Source organism: Protopterus annectens, chromosome 12.part0, assembly GCF_019279795.1.
Source record: "Protopterus annectens isolate FY-2018-M chromosome 12.part0, PAN1.0, whole genome shotgun sequence".
Classification (NCBI taxonomy): domain Eukaryota; kingdom Metazoa; phylum Chordata; order Ceratodontiformes; family Protopteridae; genus Protopterus; species Protopterus annectens.
Genome location: NC_056746.1, coordinates 1,203,092,014 through 1,203,113,313, shown reverse-complemented (window position 1 = coordinate 1,203,113,313; position 21,300 = coordinate 1,203,092,014). Strand labels below are relative to the sequence as shown.

Sequence of the window (21,300 nt, the reverse complement as noted above, 5' to 3'; positions counted from 1 at the left end):
GTATTCAATATGGGAGTGATCAGTGGACATGAGCACTACAAATTCTGCACCAAAAAATACATAAAACAAGGCTAAAACAACTTTATATTGATGCAAGGAGGAGAGGAAAACCACCTAGCATGGAAGAAGTGGTTGGGCATATCAAGGCAATCAACAGAATCCAAGAGGGTAGCAACCTTTCAAAAGGATATGCAAAACACAAAAAGAGCACAATCTTAAATTAAAGACAAATGGGTTATGGGAAATTAGAGGTGATATTAATTTCATAAAGGAGCTAGCACTGCATATACTCAGCTTTCATAAGGAGGGTGTTGTTTTGAGAAAGAGTGTATGAATTTAAGCATGCATGCACCATGCAAAAGACAGTTCTTGCTTTGTATCTGAATGTGGTTTCCAAACTGTTAACTGAACAGAATCTACATCTTAGCAATTAGAGAGAGTTTTTGAAGACATTAATACCTCTGTTAATAGGCTCTTTGAGCAGTCGATAGGGAAAATAAACTTTGCAGAGGAAATTCATGTACAGCCCTGAATGATATGTGGCCTTATTGCTGCTGCTACCACTGTATTCACTGTATACTGTTATATTTTATGAAAAACATAGCCGTTCACTTGTTTTGTTGCCCTTGTGCCATTATTTTTTGTCATGTAGCTGTTCCATGCATTTACTAAGAAAATCTCTAAAGCATTTCTTCTCTTCTGTCTGCACCATGCAGGACATGAATCAGTAATCATACTGAAGTTTTTTAGGCTTTTCCAAAACACTGGTCTCCTCTTATGCCTTCTTGCTAGCATGGGTGAAGAAAATTACCCATGCTACCTACCTACCACTGGCCAGCTGTGATAAGTATCCAGTACATTTCAAGGAAAACCATAGGCCCAATGCCTGCCTTTCCTTTCTGAAGGAACTGTTTGAGACAGTGTATTGCAATCTCTGCCTCTAACTCTAGTCAAATGCAAGTCTTGGGGTAGAGAGTAGAATAACACTGAGAGAAGCCCCCAGTCTTCTCAAAGTTAAGTCTGCTTAACATTAAGTTGGCTGCACCCTCTCAAAAACATAGTAACCACATGTCTGAATAATATTAGTACCTGCTTTCTCAGAAGTATTTTGACATCCTTATCCTACTAGAATCTACCCTCTCCCTTAAGCCAGATAGGTTTAGAAAAAAAAATCCTTTTTGAAAAGTGATTGCCCTTCAATATAGTGATACAATGTGCAATATGCCAATAGAAAATAATTCATGAATAGCTCTAGAAAACTATGGCATTTTAGATCAGGGAGGAATATGAGAACAAGAATATAAATATGAAAAATACTGAGGACCCTCAATCTGTCTGTCACTCCTCTATTGCAGTCCCTATCCATGTATTTTATTCTTTGCAGGTATATCTTGGTTTACCTACCCCTTACATACACAGGCACAAAATAAAATAATGTTCTGTTCATTTGTTCCCCCATTTGACTTGTATGGTGAAAAAAACTTGCATTTTTCAATAGAGATGTTTTTCCTAACATTCATATGTTCAAGCTCTGGTTGATTGCCTGTGTTCCCCCTATGCTATATGAGTTGTATAGGACTTTTGCTTCTGCAAATTACTGTACATTTTATTTCCATGCTGGTGTCCATTATACTATCACACCACATTAGATGTGTAGAAAATTTTGTGAAACAACAGATGGCAATGTCTGAATTAACAATCAGTAGAGCATGACATGTAGAAACAAGTAAAAAAAAAAAAAAAAAATGCTCTCTCTTATGATAACAGAAGGTTCAGGAAACCATGGTTATAAGCCATCAGTATATCCGTATTGTACTGGTAACTCATTTCCCCTCCAGCTTATTTTTTTGCATTCTTTAAAAATACTGTATAACTTTAAATAATTGTGCATCCCACACTTATGGTCAATTAAAAAAGGCCTTTTTTCTACCCTAATGCTTATCCATGGAAAAGTGTGAATGCTTTCTAATTAATGTTTAGTTCTGCACACACTAAATTAGTATTGGAGTCCTTAGTCTTTTCTTTCTTGATTGCATCAAACCTTCCAATATGCATTGAACTTTTTTCTAATTTCTGGATTATTTTTTATTTATTATTTTTATATTAGTGTTTTGATCATACTTGGCTTATCGTCATCGTAATGTTTTAATCACCATACCTTCCTTCTTACTAACACTTAAGTTACACTGGCACAGAGTCCATTTCACATCTGCCGGCTTGCAAATAAAAGCTAAACAGCCTAAGACAGTTCTGTAATTTATATTAATCAATAAGCATCCACCTCTTTCAAATAACTGAATATCTGGATTTCATGTCACTTTTTTTCTGTGAACCTCATCTCTAATGTAGTCTAGTCTGAACAAGTTGTGTATTTGAAATTTGTCTTGAACCTCATTATGTTATTATTTCTTGAGTTGTCTATAAGGCACTCTCTTCCTCAAAGCCTTCTTTTTATGGATGTGAAAGCCACACAGTAGCCTAGGTAATCTCATTCCCCTCACCCTGTGCTGACGATTCTTTTCCTGCCCTTATTTATATCAAAATCCAGGGAATGACATTTGCCATTTTACACAGATACACTTGTGAATATTTTCATTTATTGACATTTTTGTGACATCCAAACACTACGATAGCCAGGTATTTATCCATGGTCAGGACAGCATAGCCTTTCTTCAGTTACTTCCTGCATTACTTCCTGTTCGGGTAATACATGGTCCTGTGGCTCCATCTCACTGCTGATTGACACAGCAGTTGCAAAGTTTCTGCTGCTACACTGCTCGACTTGTTAGCCTCTTCATCATGCCACTCATGAAATGGAGAACTAAATGAAAAGGTCATGACCTATAAGTCTTGTGTTCCTTCTGCTAATGCTAGAGTTTAGTATAGGACATTTGACTTAACTTAATCTTTACAATTATCTTAGATTAATCTCAAAGATTTTCAAGTTATAATTAGAAGGATTTGGGTCCACCAAAACATGTTTTACAGATTTAGGGAGAAGATCAACATTTGAAAACATAAATGCCTTAAATTTGAATTTGAAAAGCAGATCATGCAGGATATTTTTAAACAACTGATATTGTAAGACAATTTTTACAAATTATAGTGCTGTGGGACTGCTTTATTAAAAGCTCAGAAAATACCCCAGTCCAGTATAACAGAGATATAAAGCTCTGATTGAGTCCAAGGTGTCCTATTTTTAATTAGCAGCCCACTAGAAGTACCATGTGGGGAAGGATGGGGTGATTGTCCAATGCCAGCTTGCATATCCTGAAGGGATAGAGGCTAATTCCACACTTACAAGAAACCATAAAAATAAATTGTGTGTGTGGAACACTATTAAATTTGAACAATCACAATTTCAGGACCAGAAATCCTTCAGTAATGAACAAAATTCCAATAGGAACTTTACGAGTGTGCTGAGCTTCATGCTGCAAAAGATGTGCCACCATGTGATTGGGACTTTGTGCATGTATAGAAGCATGCATGCTCCTCCTAAAGTCAGCCATTGCACACCTCCCACGTCTTCTATGAGGTTGTTGTTGTTGTCTTTTGGCTTTTCCTGGTTAGGGGTCACCACAGTGGAACTCCGGTCTGCTAATGATTGGCAGTAGATTTTCACGAACGCTGAGGTGCCAGCTTGACGGTGGTGATGGAAACAGAGAACCATTATTAAAAGGAATGTGACACTGCACCATTGTCCCATATCACTTTACCAATCCCAAATGTTTTCAGTTTGAGCTCAGGAGAGAATACAATGGCTCCAGTAGAACAGGAAGCACAGGCAAAGGATCAGGTGGCAGCTGATGTTCAACTACAGGTAAGTTTGGGAGAAAATAAATTAAAGAAACAAAGCCAGCTTTAAATGGTGTTTTGCATTTTATGCATGTATCATTGTTTTAAGCAGCAGGCCCCAGTAATGGATTTACTTTTGCTTTCAGTACTACATTCCAGTTTTCCTGACTCCATGCCTGAGCAGTTACCAACCAGTTCTAAAGGGGTGCTTACACTTTCACTGTGTAAGCTCAGAATGTGCTATTTCAGAAACTACTTTGGCAATCACAAACAAGTGAAAAGATAAAATAGCATGCATCTTAACGGTGAACCTTAAAAACACATAATGTTATGGAAGGGTGAAACTCCATTTATACTGTGCACAGTGTATCTGTATTTTTTCTAGCATGAGAATATGATTTCCAAGTAAAGACAGCACACCCAGGTGCTGAAGCCTGTGTAGGGGTAGTATTGGATTTAAAGAAGTGGTTCCACAGTTTGATACAAGCTACTATCATGTGTGAAAATAATCCTAGCTTTGCAAGACTTCTTTGAGCCATTTCTGCTGTGACTGATACCCCAGATAGCAAAACTTTGGTTTAAGCTCTGTATCAATTTTGAAGAAGATCAATGTTATCAGAATATCCTGGAATTATGAAGTAAAATGTAATTAATATATTTTGATTCTCATGGATGGACAGTAAACTAGCACAGACCTTGTCTCATATACCAAAGATAGCCCAAGAATTTTACCTAAGCAATATAAGAAAATCAGCAGTCTCATACTTTCAAGGAAAGGTATCCCCTCCAAATAGCCATGCTTTGCTATAATAATTATCATTATAGCAATATAGAAATTTAGATCTTTGAAAGGATTAGGTAAATCTAAACTCCAACTGGGTAGGTTAATTTTAAGCACCGAATGGGATAATTGGCTAGGCTTAAAATAGCCTGCATGGGCAGTTAGCCTAATATTAACCTATGAACCTATGATGATCTGCTCTAAATATGTAGAATAAATAAAACTTCCACTATTTGGATCAGCTAAGTCAGTGGAGCCTTTCCAGATTGAGAGACATGATATGTTCATTACGTATTCATAAGTGCTATGAAGGGGTATTATTTCTCACAATTCACTACATTAGGGTACACACTTCACTGAATTTACAGCACACAATCATGCAACTTTTAGAATCAAACCAGTCTTATTAAAATTAGAACCTTTTATATATGGTAAATGTATTATATGTCAGTGCTATATGTAAGAATCTAACAGAACCAGCTCCCTGTGCTTATTAAAAGAGAGGTCTGCTGTTGGTATTACAGTTGTTTTATCTGCAGATACAATGATGAAAGCTCTGAACTTAAGTATTTCTAAATAACCTCTAGCCAATTCCATATTTACAATTGAGAATCACAGTCCTTGCTATTTTACATCAATTAAAAACTATACATATTTTGATGTAACAGCAATTATACTGTACATGTATAGATGTAACTGTAAGCTTTATTTCTGTTTTAATTTACTTGTAGATAACACAGCAAAAGTAACAGTATTATATGTCAGTGCTACATGTAAGAATCTAACAGAACCAGCTCCCTGTGCTTATTAAAAGAGAGGTCTGCTGCTGGTATTACAGTTGTTTTATCTGCAGATACAATGATGAAAGCTCTGAACTTAAGTATTTCTAAATAACCTCCAGCCAATTCCATATTTACAACTGAGAATCACAGTCCTTGCTATTTTACATCAATTAAAAACTATACATATTTTGATGTAACATCAGTTATACTGTACATGTATAGATGTAACTGTAAGCTTTATTTCTGTTTTAATTTACTTGTAGATAACACAGCAGCAATTCGGATACAAAGAACTGGTTTCAACAGGAGGGAGCAAGACACCTTCTTTCTGCCAATCTTAGTTGTAGACAGTGGTCCTCCAGCTCTCAGCAGTACGGAGACCTTTACAATTCGGGTGTGTCGATGTGACAACTTGGGGATTATACAGTCCTGCAATACTACTGCTTACGTCATGTCAGCTACACTGAGTCCTGGTGCTCTCATTGCTTTATTAGTTTGTGTTCTCATCCTTATAGGTGAGTACTAACTTAAGGAGTGACATGTTGTTTGTCCCACTGATAAACTCCAGCAACAATTATTTAGGGGAAAGTGGAAAACATTTCTCAGTATGCTTAGGGGAAGAGGTATGTCTTTTTAATGAATACAAAACTAGTTGAATATAGCACAGACAGTTGGCAGAAAATGGAAATATTGACCGAGAATGGATAACCGTATGCCATAGCAGTGTTTTCACTTAAGATACGCTTTATCTCCTTTCAAGATACCATGAAAGGCTGCTTTCAATTTTTGGACAACAAATACTTAACTCCTATAGGCTAATAGTATTGCTGTTCTAACTGCTAACACAAGTACATTATTATTCTAATGTCATGTTTTTCTCCTCACATTGGTTTTCTCTCCTGTTAATCCAGCCCAAGCCTGCTATTTGCAAAGACAAGTATACGTTGCCATTTTGCTGACACTTGCATGAAACCTTTTTTTTTAATATTCACTAGCTTGAATTTTTTTTTTTTTTTTTTTTGTAAACTGGCATACTGCTTTTTTCTGGAGTTTGTCATATTATCTGTGACTTCAAGTAGGCTTGGAGTGGTAGGTAAATTTGGGATTTTTATGATCTTAAGAAAATACTCTGATTCTAGCTTTAGCATCAGTAAAAAGTTTTAGGCCTTGGTACTGGCTGCAGATGTATATGTGTGTCCCATATTTGTTATAGTCCCTTTAGTAGTCTGGAAATATTATTGCAGTTCTCACTCGCTAAATACATCCAGAGATTAATTTAGCATGCCTGCATTTTCTGTTTTTTTATTTTCTAATTTCTTTATTTTGCCAAGAAAATGCAATCTGCCTGTTATGAAGAGAATGTCTGTATTTACCTTGATTATTTTGTAAGAAATATTTTGTTTACCTAATTGTTAAGATTTTTGATATTAGTATAATCATAAACAGTCAGTATAAATGAACAGTACATTTAATGCACAAAAGATCCCTCATGATAGATTTAAACAGGATGAAAAGTAACATTTCAGCTTTTGTGCTACTCTTAGTAAGGAAAAATGTGTTCTTGCTATAATAATACTACTACAGTGATTTAACCTTTATCCTTTTCATCAAGTATCAGGTAGATGCAAGTTTTTCCATTAGTAACTAAAACACAATAAGGTATGCATGGTCCCTTTGTTTAATGAACTGTTTTACACAAATTCACTAAAAGCTGACACCAGAAATACAGAAATAACTGTATTCCAATTCAAATAAAGCATAAAATGTGTCATTAAATTCATTATTGTTATGGTCACATGCAGTCTTTTCAGTAGTTTAATGGCGTTCTTATCCATAGCTGTAAGTCCATGTGAAAAATGTAATAATTATCAGAGTTACTGCCTTTCCATCTCTGCTGTTTTCTATAACTGTGAAACATCTGGCTGTTACTCACTTTGCTGGGACTGTAACTGTACCATAGTTAAAAGTAATTTTTAGATGCAAGATACATCGGCTATCTGAAAAAAGCAAGATGGCGCATAAATAGAAATACATTTAACAAAGACGTAAGCACATTTATTCATGCACCCTTCCCAGGTGTTCAAATATCTAGTATTCATTCATTCATTTTGAGATTGCACACAAATTCTGGATAATATGTCAAACAATCAAAGGATACATACGAGTGCATACCGACTCATGCAGGTGCTCACACACAAACACGCAAGCACACACCACACACACACACACACACACACACACACACACACACACACACACACACACACACTCCCTCATACATGTCAAAAATACCTATGAGAAATTTGGAAGATTACCAGTATGTTTGCATATGTGACCTATTTATTGTTACTACTGACTTTGTTAAAGGTATGCATCTTCATTTGTGTGTGCAGCTTGGGGCTTCTTACTTTAATTTGTTCCATACATTTGATATGTTATTTTGAAATTCTGTTTTTTTATTTGCTTTACTAGGATTGTGTATTTCTGTTCTGCTAAAAATGCAGATGTTTTACGTTCATGCTTAGGAAATCATTTCTTAATGTAACATTTTATAGATGTGATGCCACTCACTTCCAGTCTGTTCTTTATGTAGTTTTGCAATAGTTATATGTTTCTATATGAGTAGCTGCATTACTGATTGAAATTGCCTGTAAACATTGTCTAGTATGTACGGATCTTTATTTATTTCCCTCTTTATGTGACTTAACTATATTTAATATTCACGCATGTATAATGTTTTGCTGAATAATATGGCACTGTGTTATAACACACTGTGGTTATTTTTATGATCTTTTTTTCTGACTTTCTGCTGCAGCTCCTTGAGTACTAAAGAGCCATGTATGTGTCATTGCTATCATTGTTATTTGTTATACATGTGAGGAACATGCTCAATAAACTGTTGGAGCTCTCAGTTAACTATCAAAATTCTGAAGTCCACAGTTTTGGAAATCATGACCCTGAGACCATAATATCAAATTGTCAAAATGCTGAAGACCACATTGTCTAAAAATCTCAAATACTGATTTCCCCACTAGGGTGAACCTAAGAATGAATGCGAACATGGGTCCTGCAGAGGTGTGACCCAGGAATGAATGCTACCATGGGTTCTGTAGGGGAACAAGTTCAGGGGCTTGAGTGTTATCATGGGTCATGTAGGAGAATGAGCCCAGGGGCTTGATAATATAGTCTTCAGGGTTTTTGTCTTTTGATATTTTGGTCTTGAGATTATGATTTTCAAGATTGTGGAACTAAAACAGTTCTGTCCTATATTAGGTAGCTGTATTCAAATTTATTCCAGTATTGACACTGCAATGTAGCATGCAAGTGCTGAAATTCTAAGGTGCTATTTTTCAGCTGAGATGTTACATTGAGTTCATGTATAACTGCTGAGAAGACTGCAGTTCATGTAAGTGCTAAAGATTTTGATAGCACTTTCCATTGAAGGCAGGGAGAGATTCCACAGTGTCCTGGCCCAATTTCATCCACTTAGCCGATATACCACCAAAGGTATCCCCTGAAATGGGGACTATGTCTGTAAGATCTAATCATCCAAGAAAGTAGACTGAGAGAACAGACTTAAATATTTGACTTGGAAGGGATTCAGTAAAAGGTGTCAGATGGAACCATGAAATAAATTTCCCTCTATAGTATTCTGTTTAGGGAGGGATGGGCTGTGATGAATTCAAGTCAGTGTGTTCCACTGGCTAATTGTGACTGATTAGTAGAATGTTTCACTCTGTAACAGCCACAAGGACCAGGGTTTGAAATTATAATACAGCAGACTATGGCAGAATGCCGGAATTATACGTACAGGGAGTTGGGGTGGTGTCAGGCAAACAAAGGAGTGAAGAAGCCAGAAAACATTGTAAAAAAGAACATTATGAATGAGGTAATTTAAAACAGTTAAAAGGTAGTTGCAAAGTCAAAAATTGAGAGGAAACTTGTCTGCTTCACAGAGTAGTGAAGATAATTATAATGGAATAATAAATCAGATGTAAAGATTGGATGGACAAGTGGTAAGATCATTTGAATGGATGTTGTGCAGGTTAGAAGCTGAACAGGAAAGAATACCACAATGGCATAGAAGAAACAGCAAGAAGAGAAATTATCAGCAAATATTTAAAGGAGGAAGAAAGTTGTTTTTAGGTATATAGGAGGATGGGTAGAAGGTGTGAAGAAAGTTGGTCAACTATCCTGGGAAGGACAAAGACAAAAGAATGCCAGAGAACAGGTGAACATTTTAAACAAATATTTGCATCAGTATTCATTAAAAAAGCAACTTGAGTAGTACCTATCTGGGAAGCAAAACAGACGCAGGAATGGCATTAACAGCTGAGGCTAGACCTCTTAACTATTCAGATCTTTGCAGAATGTCCAGATGTTTGCCTCATATTTTTTGGTCAGTTCCTAATAAAAACTGTGTTTTTCTTGCAAATCAGTAAATACTGAATTCACTAAATAAAGACAAACATTTTTGCTTCAGACTTCACATCCTTCAGAAAATGCATGGAAATACACAGCCTTCTATTCTAGCAACTTTCTAAGCTTAAAACAGCAATATTTAAAATGTGCCCCTATTTTTGTACCTTTGTCCACCTGTTATTTTTGGCATTGTCCAGATTCTGTTGCTAAGAGTTTGAGAGCTATGATTGGGCTATAGTAATGAAGGAGGAATAAAGGCTGCTAAAGGTACAAATGTAGATCAGAATTCTGCTGAGGGACCTTAAAAAATGTTGGAGTTTAATGCAGTTTCTAACAAAACTTTTCTTTAAGGCCTTATAAAAAAGACATGGCCTCAAATGAATGGATCCAAGAAGCTAGGATGCTCCTCTACTAAGGTGGGCTACTTAGCATCCTAGAAAGGTACAAGTCAACGAACTTCACTTCAAGAGTTGGAAAATAATGGAAATACTCTTTAAACAAGGCTTATAAGATTGTTGGGGTAGACTAGGATCCAGTCAGTGCTACAGTGATCGAGTCTTTGAATAAGAGCACCTGGTCAAAAGGCATGTTCACAAATGCAGGTCACCCTGATTGTGGTTTTGTCCGTGCCTCAATATGCAACTGCCTCAGTCTTGATTATATGAGTTAAGGGGAGCAGAATATTTGCCATCAGAGAAAAAAAGCTGCTTCAAAAAAGTGAGTAATTCAGTTTGTTTTCAGTCATCTCACATTTATGAAAGCTGGCCTTGGAAGTTTGGATACAGAGTGGAGCTGGACAGAATAAGTTACTAAACAAATCCCAGGATGGGTTCACAATAAGTCCGTCAGTAAGATTAACATGTTTCAGTTCTACTTTTGAATCACCAGTGAGAGGAACACGTATCAATCTATGAATGAGATTTGACTGGGGTACAGAAAAACTTTTGATATTCCCCCGGATTTACTAATCTTCCATGCAGGACTAGTCTAGTCCTGCACAGAAGTGGCCATTTAGGAGGAGGACAGCAGTGCGCCATGCATAATAATGATGGCACGCTGCCTGAACTCCTAATCCTACACGGAGCATGGACGTGTGCAGGGGGCATGTCTGAAAGCAGAGCTCTCACAATAAACATGCCCATGCAAAGTAGAACAGCAGAAAGTGTAAATAAATGAGCAAGACCGCTCATAGGTGTACGCATATCCCCATCAACAGCCCCCCATGTGTACAACAGTAACAGGACATAAAAATAAAAAGAAGAAACCCCTTTATCTTTTTATAAAACTCTGAGTACAGCTAACTGTAGGTGCATGGGTGTGCCCATCACTAAGCTACGGTTAAAGCAGATTAAAAGGCTGAAGAGGATAACAAGGAAGATGTATGCAAATGAAGCAACACAGCAATAGTGTAGTGGTCAGAGCATCCACCTAATGAGCAGGCATTCCTGGTTCGAGCAACAAAAGTAAGAGCACTGATAGTACCACAGCTGGGAAATTTATTACAAAAATAAAGAATCAAAACAAAGTTACAAAGAATAAATCCTTACAAAACAGTGGTAAGCGCTTTCAGGGATCTACCCCTTCATCAAACAACAGTTAAAAATCCCATAATTCATTAAATACTGGAGGTTAGTCACATGATGTTTCAAAATTTCAGTTGTACCCAATAAGGACATAACAATTAGAGCATCAGTACATATTAGCACAGTTATGCAATTAAAGAGACCATACACTAAAGAAATTATAGCTAAGATAAATAAGAAATGTGTATAACCTTGTATGGTGTATAACTATACATAATAATAACCTGACAATCCTAGCGACAACACTAGATATCCATATATATATATATATATATATATATATATATATATACATACATAAATATACAATACCAGTGCATCCAGCTTATATAGATACATACATTAAACATTTTTATGTGAAATATAAAATGCTAATATGTATATAGAAATAAATAATCAGACAATCTAAAATACAATGTATAAAATATATAGAAAATGTAACATATTAAAAATCTAAAAATTCAAGAGAATCAATGTTTCAAAGGTCGAGCTTTTAAAAAAGGTTTAAGTGACACGATTTGATTCAACACTGGGGGCTTGTCTGCATTAAATCTAATACTCCAGCTCTGCTCAGCAGCTTCTGTGTATTTAGATTACCCCACCTTAATTTCTCAGACAATATTTATAAAACCAGAAATTTAAAAATATGTTCCGATCCTTTATTCATGTTGTGCATAGCAATCGCACTATTCTCTTTACAGTTCCTAATATCCCTATAATGTTCCAGGATCCTGTCCTTCAGGCGTCTATTGGTCTTACCTATGTAGAAGCTGTAGCATACTACATAGTAGGTGAAGTAGACCACGTTTGATGTGGAACAATCAGCGTATAGATAAATTTCCCAGCTGTGGTACTGTCAGTGCTCTTACTTTTGTTGCTTTTCACTTTTCACTGACAGTTTTGTGCTTAGAGAGAGGATATTTACTTTTATTCCTGGTTCGAGTCCCACTGCAGCACATACCATTTTCCATGTGAAATCTGTAAATGAACATTTCTTTACATTTTTTTTTGCTTATAACCTACTGAATAACATTTAAATGTGAACTGGAGTACTGCATTAAATGCACATGCGAAGTGTTATAATGAATAAGGCACTAGTAAGCAGGTTTAAGCACAAATAGGCAGTAGTAAGCATATATAAGCACTAGTAAGCATGTTTAAGTGCGTTTGCGTGGGAGTAAGCATTGCCTACACAGGTTATGCAATATAGCAGCTAACTGAGTGTAGGACACTGTAACTGGAAGTTAGCAGTGCTTAGCTCCTTGCAAACCCGCTTACAATTGCTTTAAAGTGCCTTAATCACTCAGTATCCAACCATCTGTGTTCTGCCCAGCAACAAAAAAAAAACAGCCTTTACAAGGCTCAAACCCAGGACCCTGCATACCACACAAAAAGTGATTTACCTCTAAATCATGACAGATATACATAGCCCTGGTGTTTTCACAAACATATCATCCAGCACAATCAGTCAACAGTACAGGAAATGTAGTAATATCATACCACACAACCTGTTAATGCAAGAAGTCTGGACAGAGTGTGCAACCATGTGAGTACACATAGGGATATATGTCAAATACTGCTGTAATACACTTACAATGTTGCTAGTTACACAGTTATATGTATTAGAACACATATGTAGAAGGACATAAAGTCTGAAACACAAATGTGTCGGCACTAGTTACTGACTTCAGTGCTGTGATCATCCATGTCATTTACCAAGAGAATGAGGTACAGGCCAAAAATATGAGCCGACCATGGCCATATGGACAGATATATCAGATATATAGCGGTAAATGTAGACAGATAGACAGCTATATGTATATATATATATATATATATGTATATATATATATATATATATATATATATATATATATATATATATATATGTGTGTGTGTGTGTGTATGACTCACAAATCATCATATAACATAAACTGTGTATAGATAGATAAATATGTCCATATGTATGTGTGTCTATATATATATATATATATATATATATATATATATATATATATATATCTAGGTTTTACATATATAATTATGTATGTATATATATATATATATATATATATATATATATATATATATATATATATATATGTATATTTTGACATATATATGTAGACATATATGTATAGATGTATGCATGGAGAGAGAGAGAGAGAGAGAGGTATATATATTTGTATAGTTTTATATATATATATATATATATATATATATATATATATATATATATATATACACACACACACACACACACACACACACACACACACAACTAGATGTTAAAGTACATTTTCCGTACTGTTGAATTATTGTGCTGGATGATATTTTTCTGAAACCATCAGATTTATGTGTATCATTCATGGCTTAGTGATAGTTCACGTTGTCTATGGTCTGTGGGTTTGAGGCTTACAGGATCTATTTATTTTGTTGCTGGGCAGAACACAGCCTGTTGGATACAGAGTGATTAAGGCACTTTAAAGCAGTTGTAAGTGGGTTTGTGCGGGTTTGCGCGAAGCGAAGGATGTAGACAGCCATGTAGATGGGTATAACTAACACATAATGACTGGTATACATTTGCCACCATAGGTTTTTGCATTCACACACTCCTGTCTGGCCTGACACATAATGAATGCTGGTACAGTGTGTACAGCATCCACCTGCTCTGTCTGACATACATGACTTTTAAGGGAGGCCCGGCAGCAGTGCATCTGGAAAGTATCTGCACATGACATCTCACTGCGTAAGTACACTTATCTGCTAGACATGTAACAATGCACTGTGCAGGCTACAGGCAGACTGGCTCAACACTGGTCTACATCTCCTATGGGAGAATGCACATGTACCTGCATATATAGCAGGCTCAACAGGCATGTCACAGCACAGGGTAAGATACACCTGTGTGAAAGTGCATAACCACAACCAATGTGAACACAGCCACAGCCACATATGCTGGGCTGCTACACAGTTGTGTCTGCTGGCTGTCTGTGGTATGAGACATGTGTTTGTATGGCCCTACAAACATGTACGCCAAACGGTACCATACAGTGGGGCAGCATGTCATATCAGATAGAAGGGGATCAAGAACAATGGCATCTACCACAGTCTGTACACAGGCTAAAGTACATATTAACAATACACACACTGCCGCCATTCACCATCACTACACAGACCTCAGTACTGTACAAACATCCACAGAATTTCCAGGTTATGTCATGAAATATAACCCCTACTATACATAACATGTGTAGCTATCTGATATATCACTTGCTTGTTATCAGATATGATGACACTATTGATGGTGTACAGCATATATGCACCACTTCATGCATGACATATGTACAAAGGTTGACAGAGGTGTGGCTGACAGCACAGACACAGGACCAATATAGACATGTTGCTGTGATAACCTCATACATTTACAATTGTAACGGGGTTTGTTGCAACATATGTCCTATGAGGCATTTGAAGTCAGTAACTGTCATGGCCTTCACCATCTACAGACTGCAATCCTCACACTACCTTCTGTATTCCACAGATAGATGCTCCGTGGCTAACACATGAAACCAAAGGCACAACACTGCGCAGTCTGCAGATGACCCTGCAGATGGGGATTCCTCATATACACATTTAAATTGCTGGAACCTTTGTTCTGAGAGACTGCCTTACAGACTATCTGCAAATATACAGAGCTGAGTATATTGTTTTGGTTTTAAAGTTTGTACTGTTAGTTGTTGCTTAGATCTCTGTTAAAACTGTTTTGTCCTACCCCCCCTCCCTATTTTTGATTTGTAGTTTAAATTTGGTGGCTTTTGCAGTTGCCCACCCCACTGTAGATTTGATCTGGGACACTCCCCCAGTCCCATCTCTTTACCACATTCTACCTAATAAACTTTTTCTGCACTTGTTTTTAGTCCTTTTTAATTTAATTGCATTTTTTAAACGTGTTTGGTCTAATATTGCTACATACTCCAGTGTGCTGGCTTGCACTGCATGTGGATTGTTTTTACTACTGTTTTTGCTACTTTTCTGTAAAAAAAAAAACTGTAAGCCTGTTACCTACCTTTCCTGTAACTAGTATTCCAGATACAGATTTGCTTTATCTAGGACCGTATCTAAGCTTCTGAGCCCCCCAAGCCTTCTGTGTTGGAGGGAAGCCTTCTAGCTTATCAGTGGGAGTGGTAAGCACTAGGTAATCTGTCTACCACATAAGGAGTGGTTATGGCCCAGAAATTGCAGTTATTGGCCATTTGGGCAATCTTCCAGCTCTCAGATTTCTGATTTGAAAGCCTGCATTTGCACTTGTTTCTCTCCTGTAACTCTTCTAGTGCAGATACAGATTCTTAGTTTTAGCACTTACATTTTCTTATCCATGCTCAGCACTTGTTCAGAACTTGTAAGCACTAAATAAGCTATTAATTACTATAGCATTCAATCTTCCTCATTACCTAGAGGAAAACAGTTTTTGTACTCACTTTCCTCACTTGTCTAGAGGAAAATAGGATTTTATTCAGGCATGTCCAAGGGTCAGCTCCCAGTGTTCTCTCCTGTCTATCTGATGAATCTGGGCATCTTGAGACAATGTTGAAATTGCCTCATGTACACAGACAACCCTCTCCTCCTACCACCCAACACTACAACCTGTGAGAGATGCACTTATCTAGCTAAACTGGAGGTAAAGCTCTCTCCAAACAAGACTGAACTTGACAGTCATGAGGAGAAGGTAAACATTTGCACCACACCACACTCATCACATAGTCTCACTAAATCTACACCACCAAAATCCACACATAGTAACACGAAAACATTCACAGAGGCTCTCAATAATAATCTGTTTAAGCAACAGAGACCTCTAAAGCAGAAAAGCAAGCAACCTCCATCCCCCAACACAACCCAAATGACACATAGCCCACAGACTCAGTGTGCCACTCAACCACACCCAATAAGGCAAAACAACATACCCAACACACTAGTCATAGGTGACTCTATAGTCAGGCACACTGATGTCTCACTCACCAGGCTAAACAAGGAGAAGGTTACTGTCAGCTGCCTGCCAGGTTCCAGGATCCGCCACATAACCCATGCACTCAGGTCACTCCACAACAAGTACAAATATGACTTTGTCATTGTTCATGTTGGTGTGAATGACCTGAGATGTACCTCCCTGGACTACATGAAAAGACACATGGAAGAGCTCTCCGATCTTGTAGCCCGGGCAGGTATGACCCTAGCCCTGAGTAGCATTCTGCCATCGCCCAGAATGATACAGCAGTACAAGGACAAAATGATTGACTTCAACAATTGGCTAACCTTCTGGTGTCATTCTAAGGAGATCCAGTATCTGTCTGCTTGTGATGACATGGTCGATGGACCACGATGCTTTGCCACAGATGGCCTGCACCTGTCACCCCTGGGATTCCGGATACTGGCTAAGGCTCTTGCTGCCCCTATAGTTCCTTTTTTAGGCAGGGTTCAAATAACAAATTCACCACCATAACAGGAAGAGGCAAGGAAAAACTGAGGGTAATGCTACTCAATGCTAGAAGTCTAAATCTCAAAATGCACTCACTTGAGGCACTCCTTAAAATGGAGAACATCGATATATGTGCAGTGACTGAGACCTGGTTCAAGGCTCTAGAGAGCACCCCTGCACTACCAGGCTATAGCTCATACCATACTTTTCGGCCATGTAACCTGGACCGAAACACCAAAGGTGGAGGTGTGTCCATATTCATTAAGGATATCCACACCTCCAGGCTAGTTGCTCAGCATAATGCATCCAAGGTTATCCAAGTGCAACTAACTGGGCAAAACTGCAATCCAAATTGTAGTTTGCTACAGATCCCCCACCATGCCCCAGGATTCCCACTCTTCTTTTCTTGATGCACTGGAAAATATTAAGGTTCAACCAAATACCCTTATAATGGGCGACTTCAACTACTCCACCATTAACTGGGAAAACTACTCATGTACCAACTCCTTAGCTCAACGCTTTCTGGAATTCATAAAGTCCAATGCCCTAGATCAACTTATCTACACCCCCACCAGGGGCAACAATATCCTAGACCTAGTCACTACCAACATGAGTGACTGGTGTTCCACACCTGAAGTTAACTCCTCGTTGGTCCGATCCGACCATAAGCTAATCACCCTTGATATCCACATTCCGCCCCCACCCCCATTAAGGAAACCACAGTAAAAAAATTTCTCCAAAGCCAACTTCAAGCTTCTTAAGACAGAAGTGGTGAACTTCATGACACCCATGCAGATGGACAATACAGTTACAACTGCTGAATCCTACACAAATACACTCTATAAGCACTTACATGAGTGCATGGATTGTGCTATCCCAAACAGAAGCAAGACGTAATCCTCCAAAAAAAAGAAGCCAATCTGGTGGTCCCCTGCACAACAGAAGGAAGAAACTGTTGCAAAAGAGAGTAAAATCCCATGAGTGGAGGAGCTCCCTGGTCAGCCTCAGTAAGAAGCTGAGATCCTTTATAAGATCCTCCAAAGCTAGCTATGAAAACAAAATCGCCACTAATTCTGAGGACAACCACAAAGCATTCTATAGCTATGTCAAGAATCTCGATGGCAACACCCAGATCTGCTCTGTGCTACAGCACAAAGGCACGAAAATTACAGAACCAACTGATATTGCCAACATCCTGGCAGATAGGTTCAGTGCTAACTTTACCCCCCCCACCCACCCCCTAAAGGGCCCATATCTATACAGGAAGAATGCAGAGTCCCTGTAATCACAACTACGCGGGTAAAAGCTGCACTCTCTAAAGCCAAAAACACAGCATCCATGGGACCAGACAACATCCCAGGCTGAGTTTTACATGAACTTCAGTACGAACTATCTCCCCACTTAAGCACCATGTTCAATAATAGCCTCGCATCAGGCTTTGTGCCCACTGAATGGTGCGCAGCAACAGTTATCCCACTCCACAAAGGGGGAGCCACCACTGACCCCGGGAACAATCGACCTATTATCCTGACGAGCCTGGTCTGCAAGGCCATAGAACGTATCATCATGGAACTCAAAAGACATTGGTAACCTCCAAACTCTGGATCCCACCCAGTTCGGGTTTGTGAAAGGCAGATCATGCCTCCTGAAACTGATCGACTTCTTTGAGGCAGTCACCAAAGCCGTAGATGAGGGTAAGGTGGTTCACACGGCCTATCTTGACCTCGCCAAAGCTTTCAACACCATCCCCCATTCTAGAATTATAGCTAAACTCATTAAAGTAGGTATAAATCCCTACATCACAGGATGGGTTGCCAAATGACTCACTGACAGAACCCACACTGTAAAAGTTGCAGGCTCCAAATCTGACCTCAAAACAGTGACAAGTGGAGTACCACAGGGTTCCATCCTGGGACCTCTCCTGTTTGGTATCTGCTTCTCTGAAGTACAGGCTAACACAGAAGACCTCTGGCTAATGAAGTTCACAGATGACTGAAACTAGGAGCCATAGTCAAGTCCCCAAATGATGTGGACATCCTACAGAAGGTCCTCACTGAGACAGATGCCTGGTGTCAGAGCCATGGCTTCAAGCTCAATGCCAAAAAGTGCAGTGTCATCCCCTTTGGTAAAAACTCTGTACCCATGAACTACCACAGCAATCTACTTAACACCGAATGTGTGACAAGAGACCTTGGGACCCGGTGGACAGTAGTCTCTCCTTTGATAGTCACATTGTCACAGTAGTCAGGAAGTCCTTCTACATGGCACACCTCATCATAAAAGGGTTCTCATCCAGGAAAAAAGAGGTCATTGTTTCCCTCTACTCGACACTCATTAGACCCATTATAGAGTATAACGCCCCTTTTGGAATGTACCTCACAAGACATCTGCAGCAGCTGGTAAGGCCATAGAAGTACCTCACAAAGAGGATTACTGGCCTCAAACAAATGCCCTACACTGACCGCCTCGAAAAACTCCAGCTTTACTCCATAGCATATCGCCTACTCTGAGGTGATCTCTGCCTAACATATAAAGCTATGTCAAACCCAGAGCTGTTGGACATGCTAGACCTAAAGAAATCCCAATCCCTCTGAGCTACACACTCTAGGGTCCTAAACCTTGTCACCACAATAAACAGGACATGCTGGAGGGATAAATTCCTGTCCCAGAGACTTCCCATAGTCTGGAACAGGCTACCAATTTATGTCAAGCAAAGTTCTATATTAGCACTCTTCAAAAAAAATCTTGATGAGTGGATGGGAAATAGGAAATACAACCTGGGGATCAGTTCTGTGTCTCTGCTCGACAGTGGCACAGGAAAATAACTTTCTTGGGTGGCGTAAGCCAGGGAATCTTGTTGCTAGGCTTACGTAGGCCCTTGGGCCGATAGCCTAGTACCTACCTATGAACCTATGACCTGACTTGGTAGGTATCGCGACATGTACGAAAGCCATATCCAGATAAACACCGTTAAACCAACATTACTTCCAATGCAGTATAGCAGCACGTACAGTCTGTAGTCAGGTCAGGCACATCCCCCTCCTGTTTGTTGCCCTCTTTCTACAGTGTATGTTGTTAGAGGTAAATCCCCAATCCATCTGAGGTGCTGTTTGCCAAACAACAGATCTAGTTCTTGCTCACAGTGAATGAAAAGGGCCAACACCACCATGATGTTCCTAGATATTGGAGTGTGTTTCCATGCAACTGGCTATGGGAATGTTACCATAGCTGTTCCACATGCAATCAGCTAGGGGAGGGCTGCAATTCATGCAGTGGCCATAAGCTGATTATGAGCATCACTTAAAATACACATGCTGCTACCTAAGCAAAGCAGGTGTGGGTCTCCACATCTACCAGAGAGGGAGTGGTGGAGGCAGACAGAGGCAAATACATGTCAGGGAGGGGTGGGAGTGTAAAATGAATCACGTTTGTGTCACACACCTACCTGCAGAGGGTATCAAACCCCCAATTATGTAGTGCTATGACAGTTCGATGCAGTTATTGGATGCGCACACCTCCCTCATGCAAATACAGGGACATGTGGAACTGTACCTGGAATGTCTAGCCCATGTTGTGAACACAGATTATCATCACATGTGCCAGTCTTGCCCACCTGTGGCAGGTACTGGTAATGGGCAGCAGGTTTACCCTGCACCTACATTGATAGCATGCTAACAGCATTCCCTGGTGTCAGTGGCATCTGTCCATACAGGGCATGTTGTCAGGCATAGTATGTCCGTTGTGGGTTACATGTGAAGGCACCACAGATGGTGCAGGTGTCCATTGGGGAACATAGGGAGGTGCAGTGTCTGCATGTATGTGTATATTGGGCAACTGGACAGGGTGACATGTCCTCTGTAGCCCACTGCTATCACTCCATAGTTACTATCGGTGGCCAATATGCAGTGTACTACCCACATATTGGCTGTTGCCTAGGCATATGTGCGTATGAGATATGGGTTGAGAGTGTGGTCTGGGTAATACTGGGGTTGCTAACATGGCCTTGATGTCACATGTATGGGTATGGCTTTGCACCCCAGCCTCTCAGCTATTTTACATCTGTTTTACCCAGTACGGTTGACATTGTGACGTATCGTAGGGCCACCATATAAGAAATATTTAAAACCCACTTCACATTGGCCACAGGTGTCACACACTAACAACCACCTCTACACAGTATACAAGTTAAAAACACACACAAGCACACCTGTCATGTGTGGGAGTAGAACCCCTATCTAACTAGTTTATTACATTATACAGTTATAGTACACACCACAGACATTACTGAAGTACTTCTTCCCCAAAGGTGTATTTCACAATGAATGACCTCAGCAGGATTACCAAAGTAGGGCATTCAAATGTACTGCGAGTGAGTAGCCTAAAATGCATTGCTCCCTACACAGACAGTGAGACACACATAAAACATCCACAACTGACATGTATGGGTATAGAACCCAT

At 38.9% G+C, this 21,300-nt stretch overlaps 1 protein-coding gene across 1 annotated transcript in view; it reads left to right on the top strand.

Moving 5' to 3' along the window:
- The window catches only part of CDH22 (cadherin 22), a 3,413,183-nt gene that overhangs the window by 3,104,984 nt on the left and 286,899 nt on the right, over positions 1-21,300 (top strand). Inside the window, exon 12 of the mRNA XM_044090249.1 lies at positions 5,622-5,873. Within this exon, the coding sequence (XP_043946184.1) occupies positions 5,622-5,873 (252 nt within the window). The remainder of the gene's footprint in view (positions 1-5,621; positions 5,874-21,300) is intronic.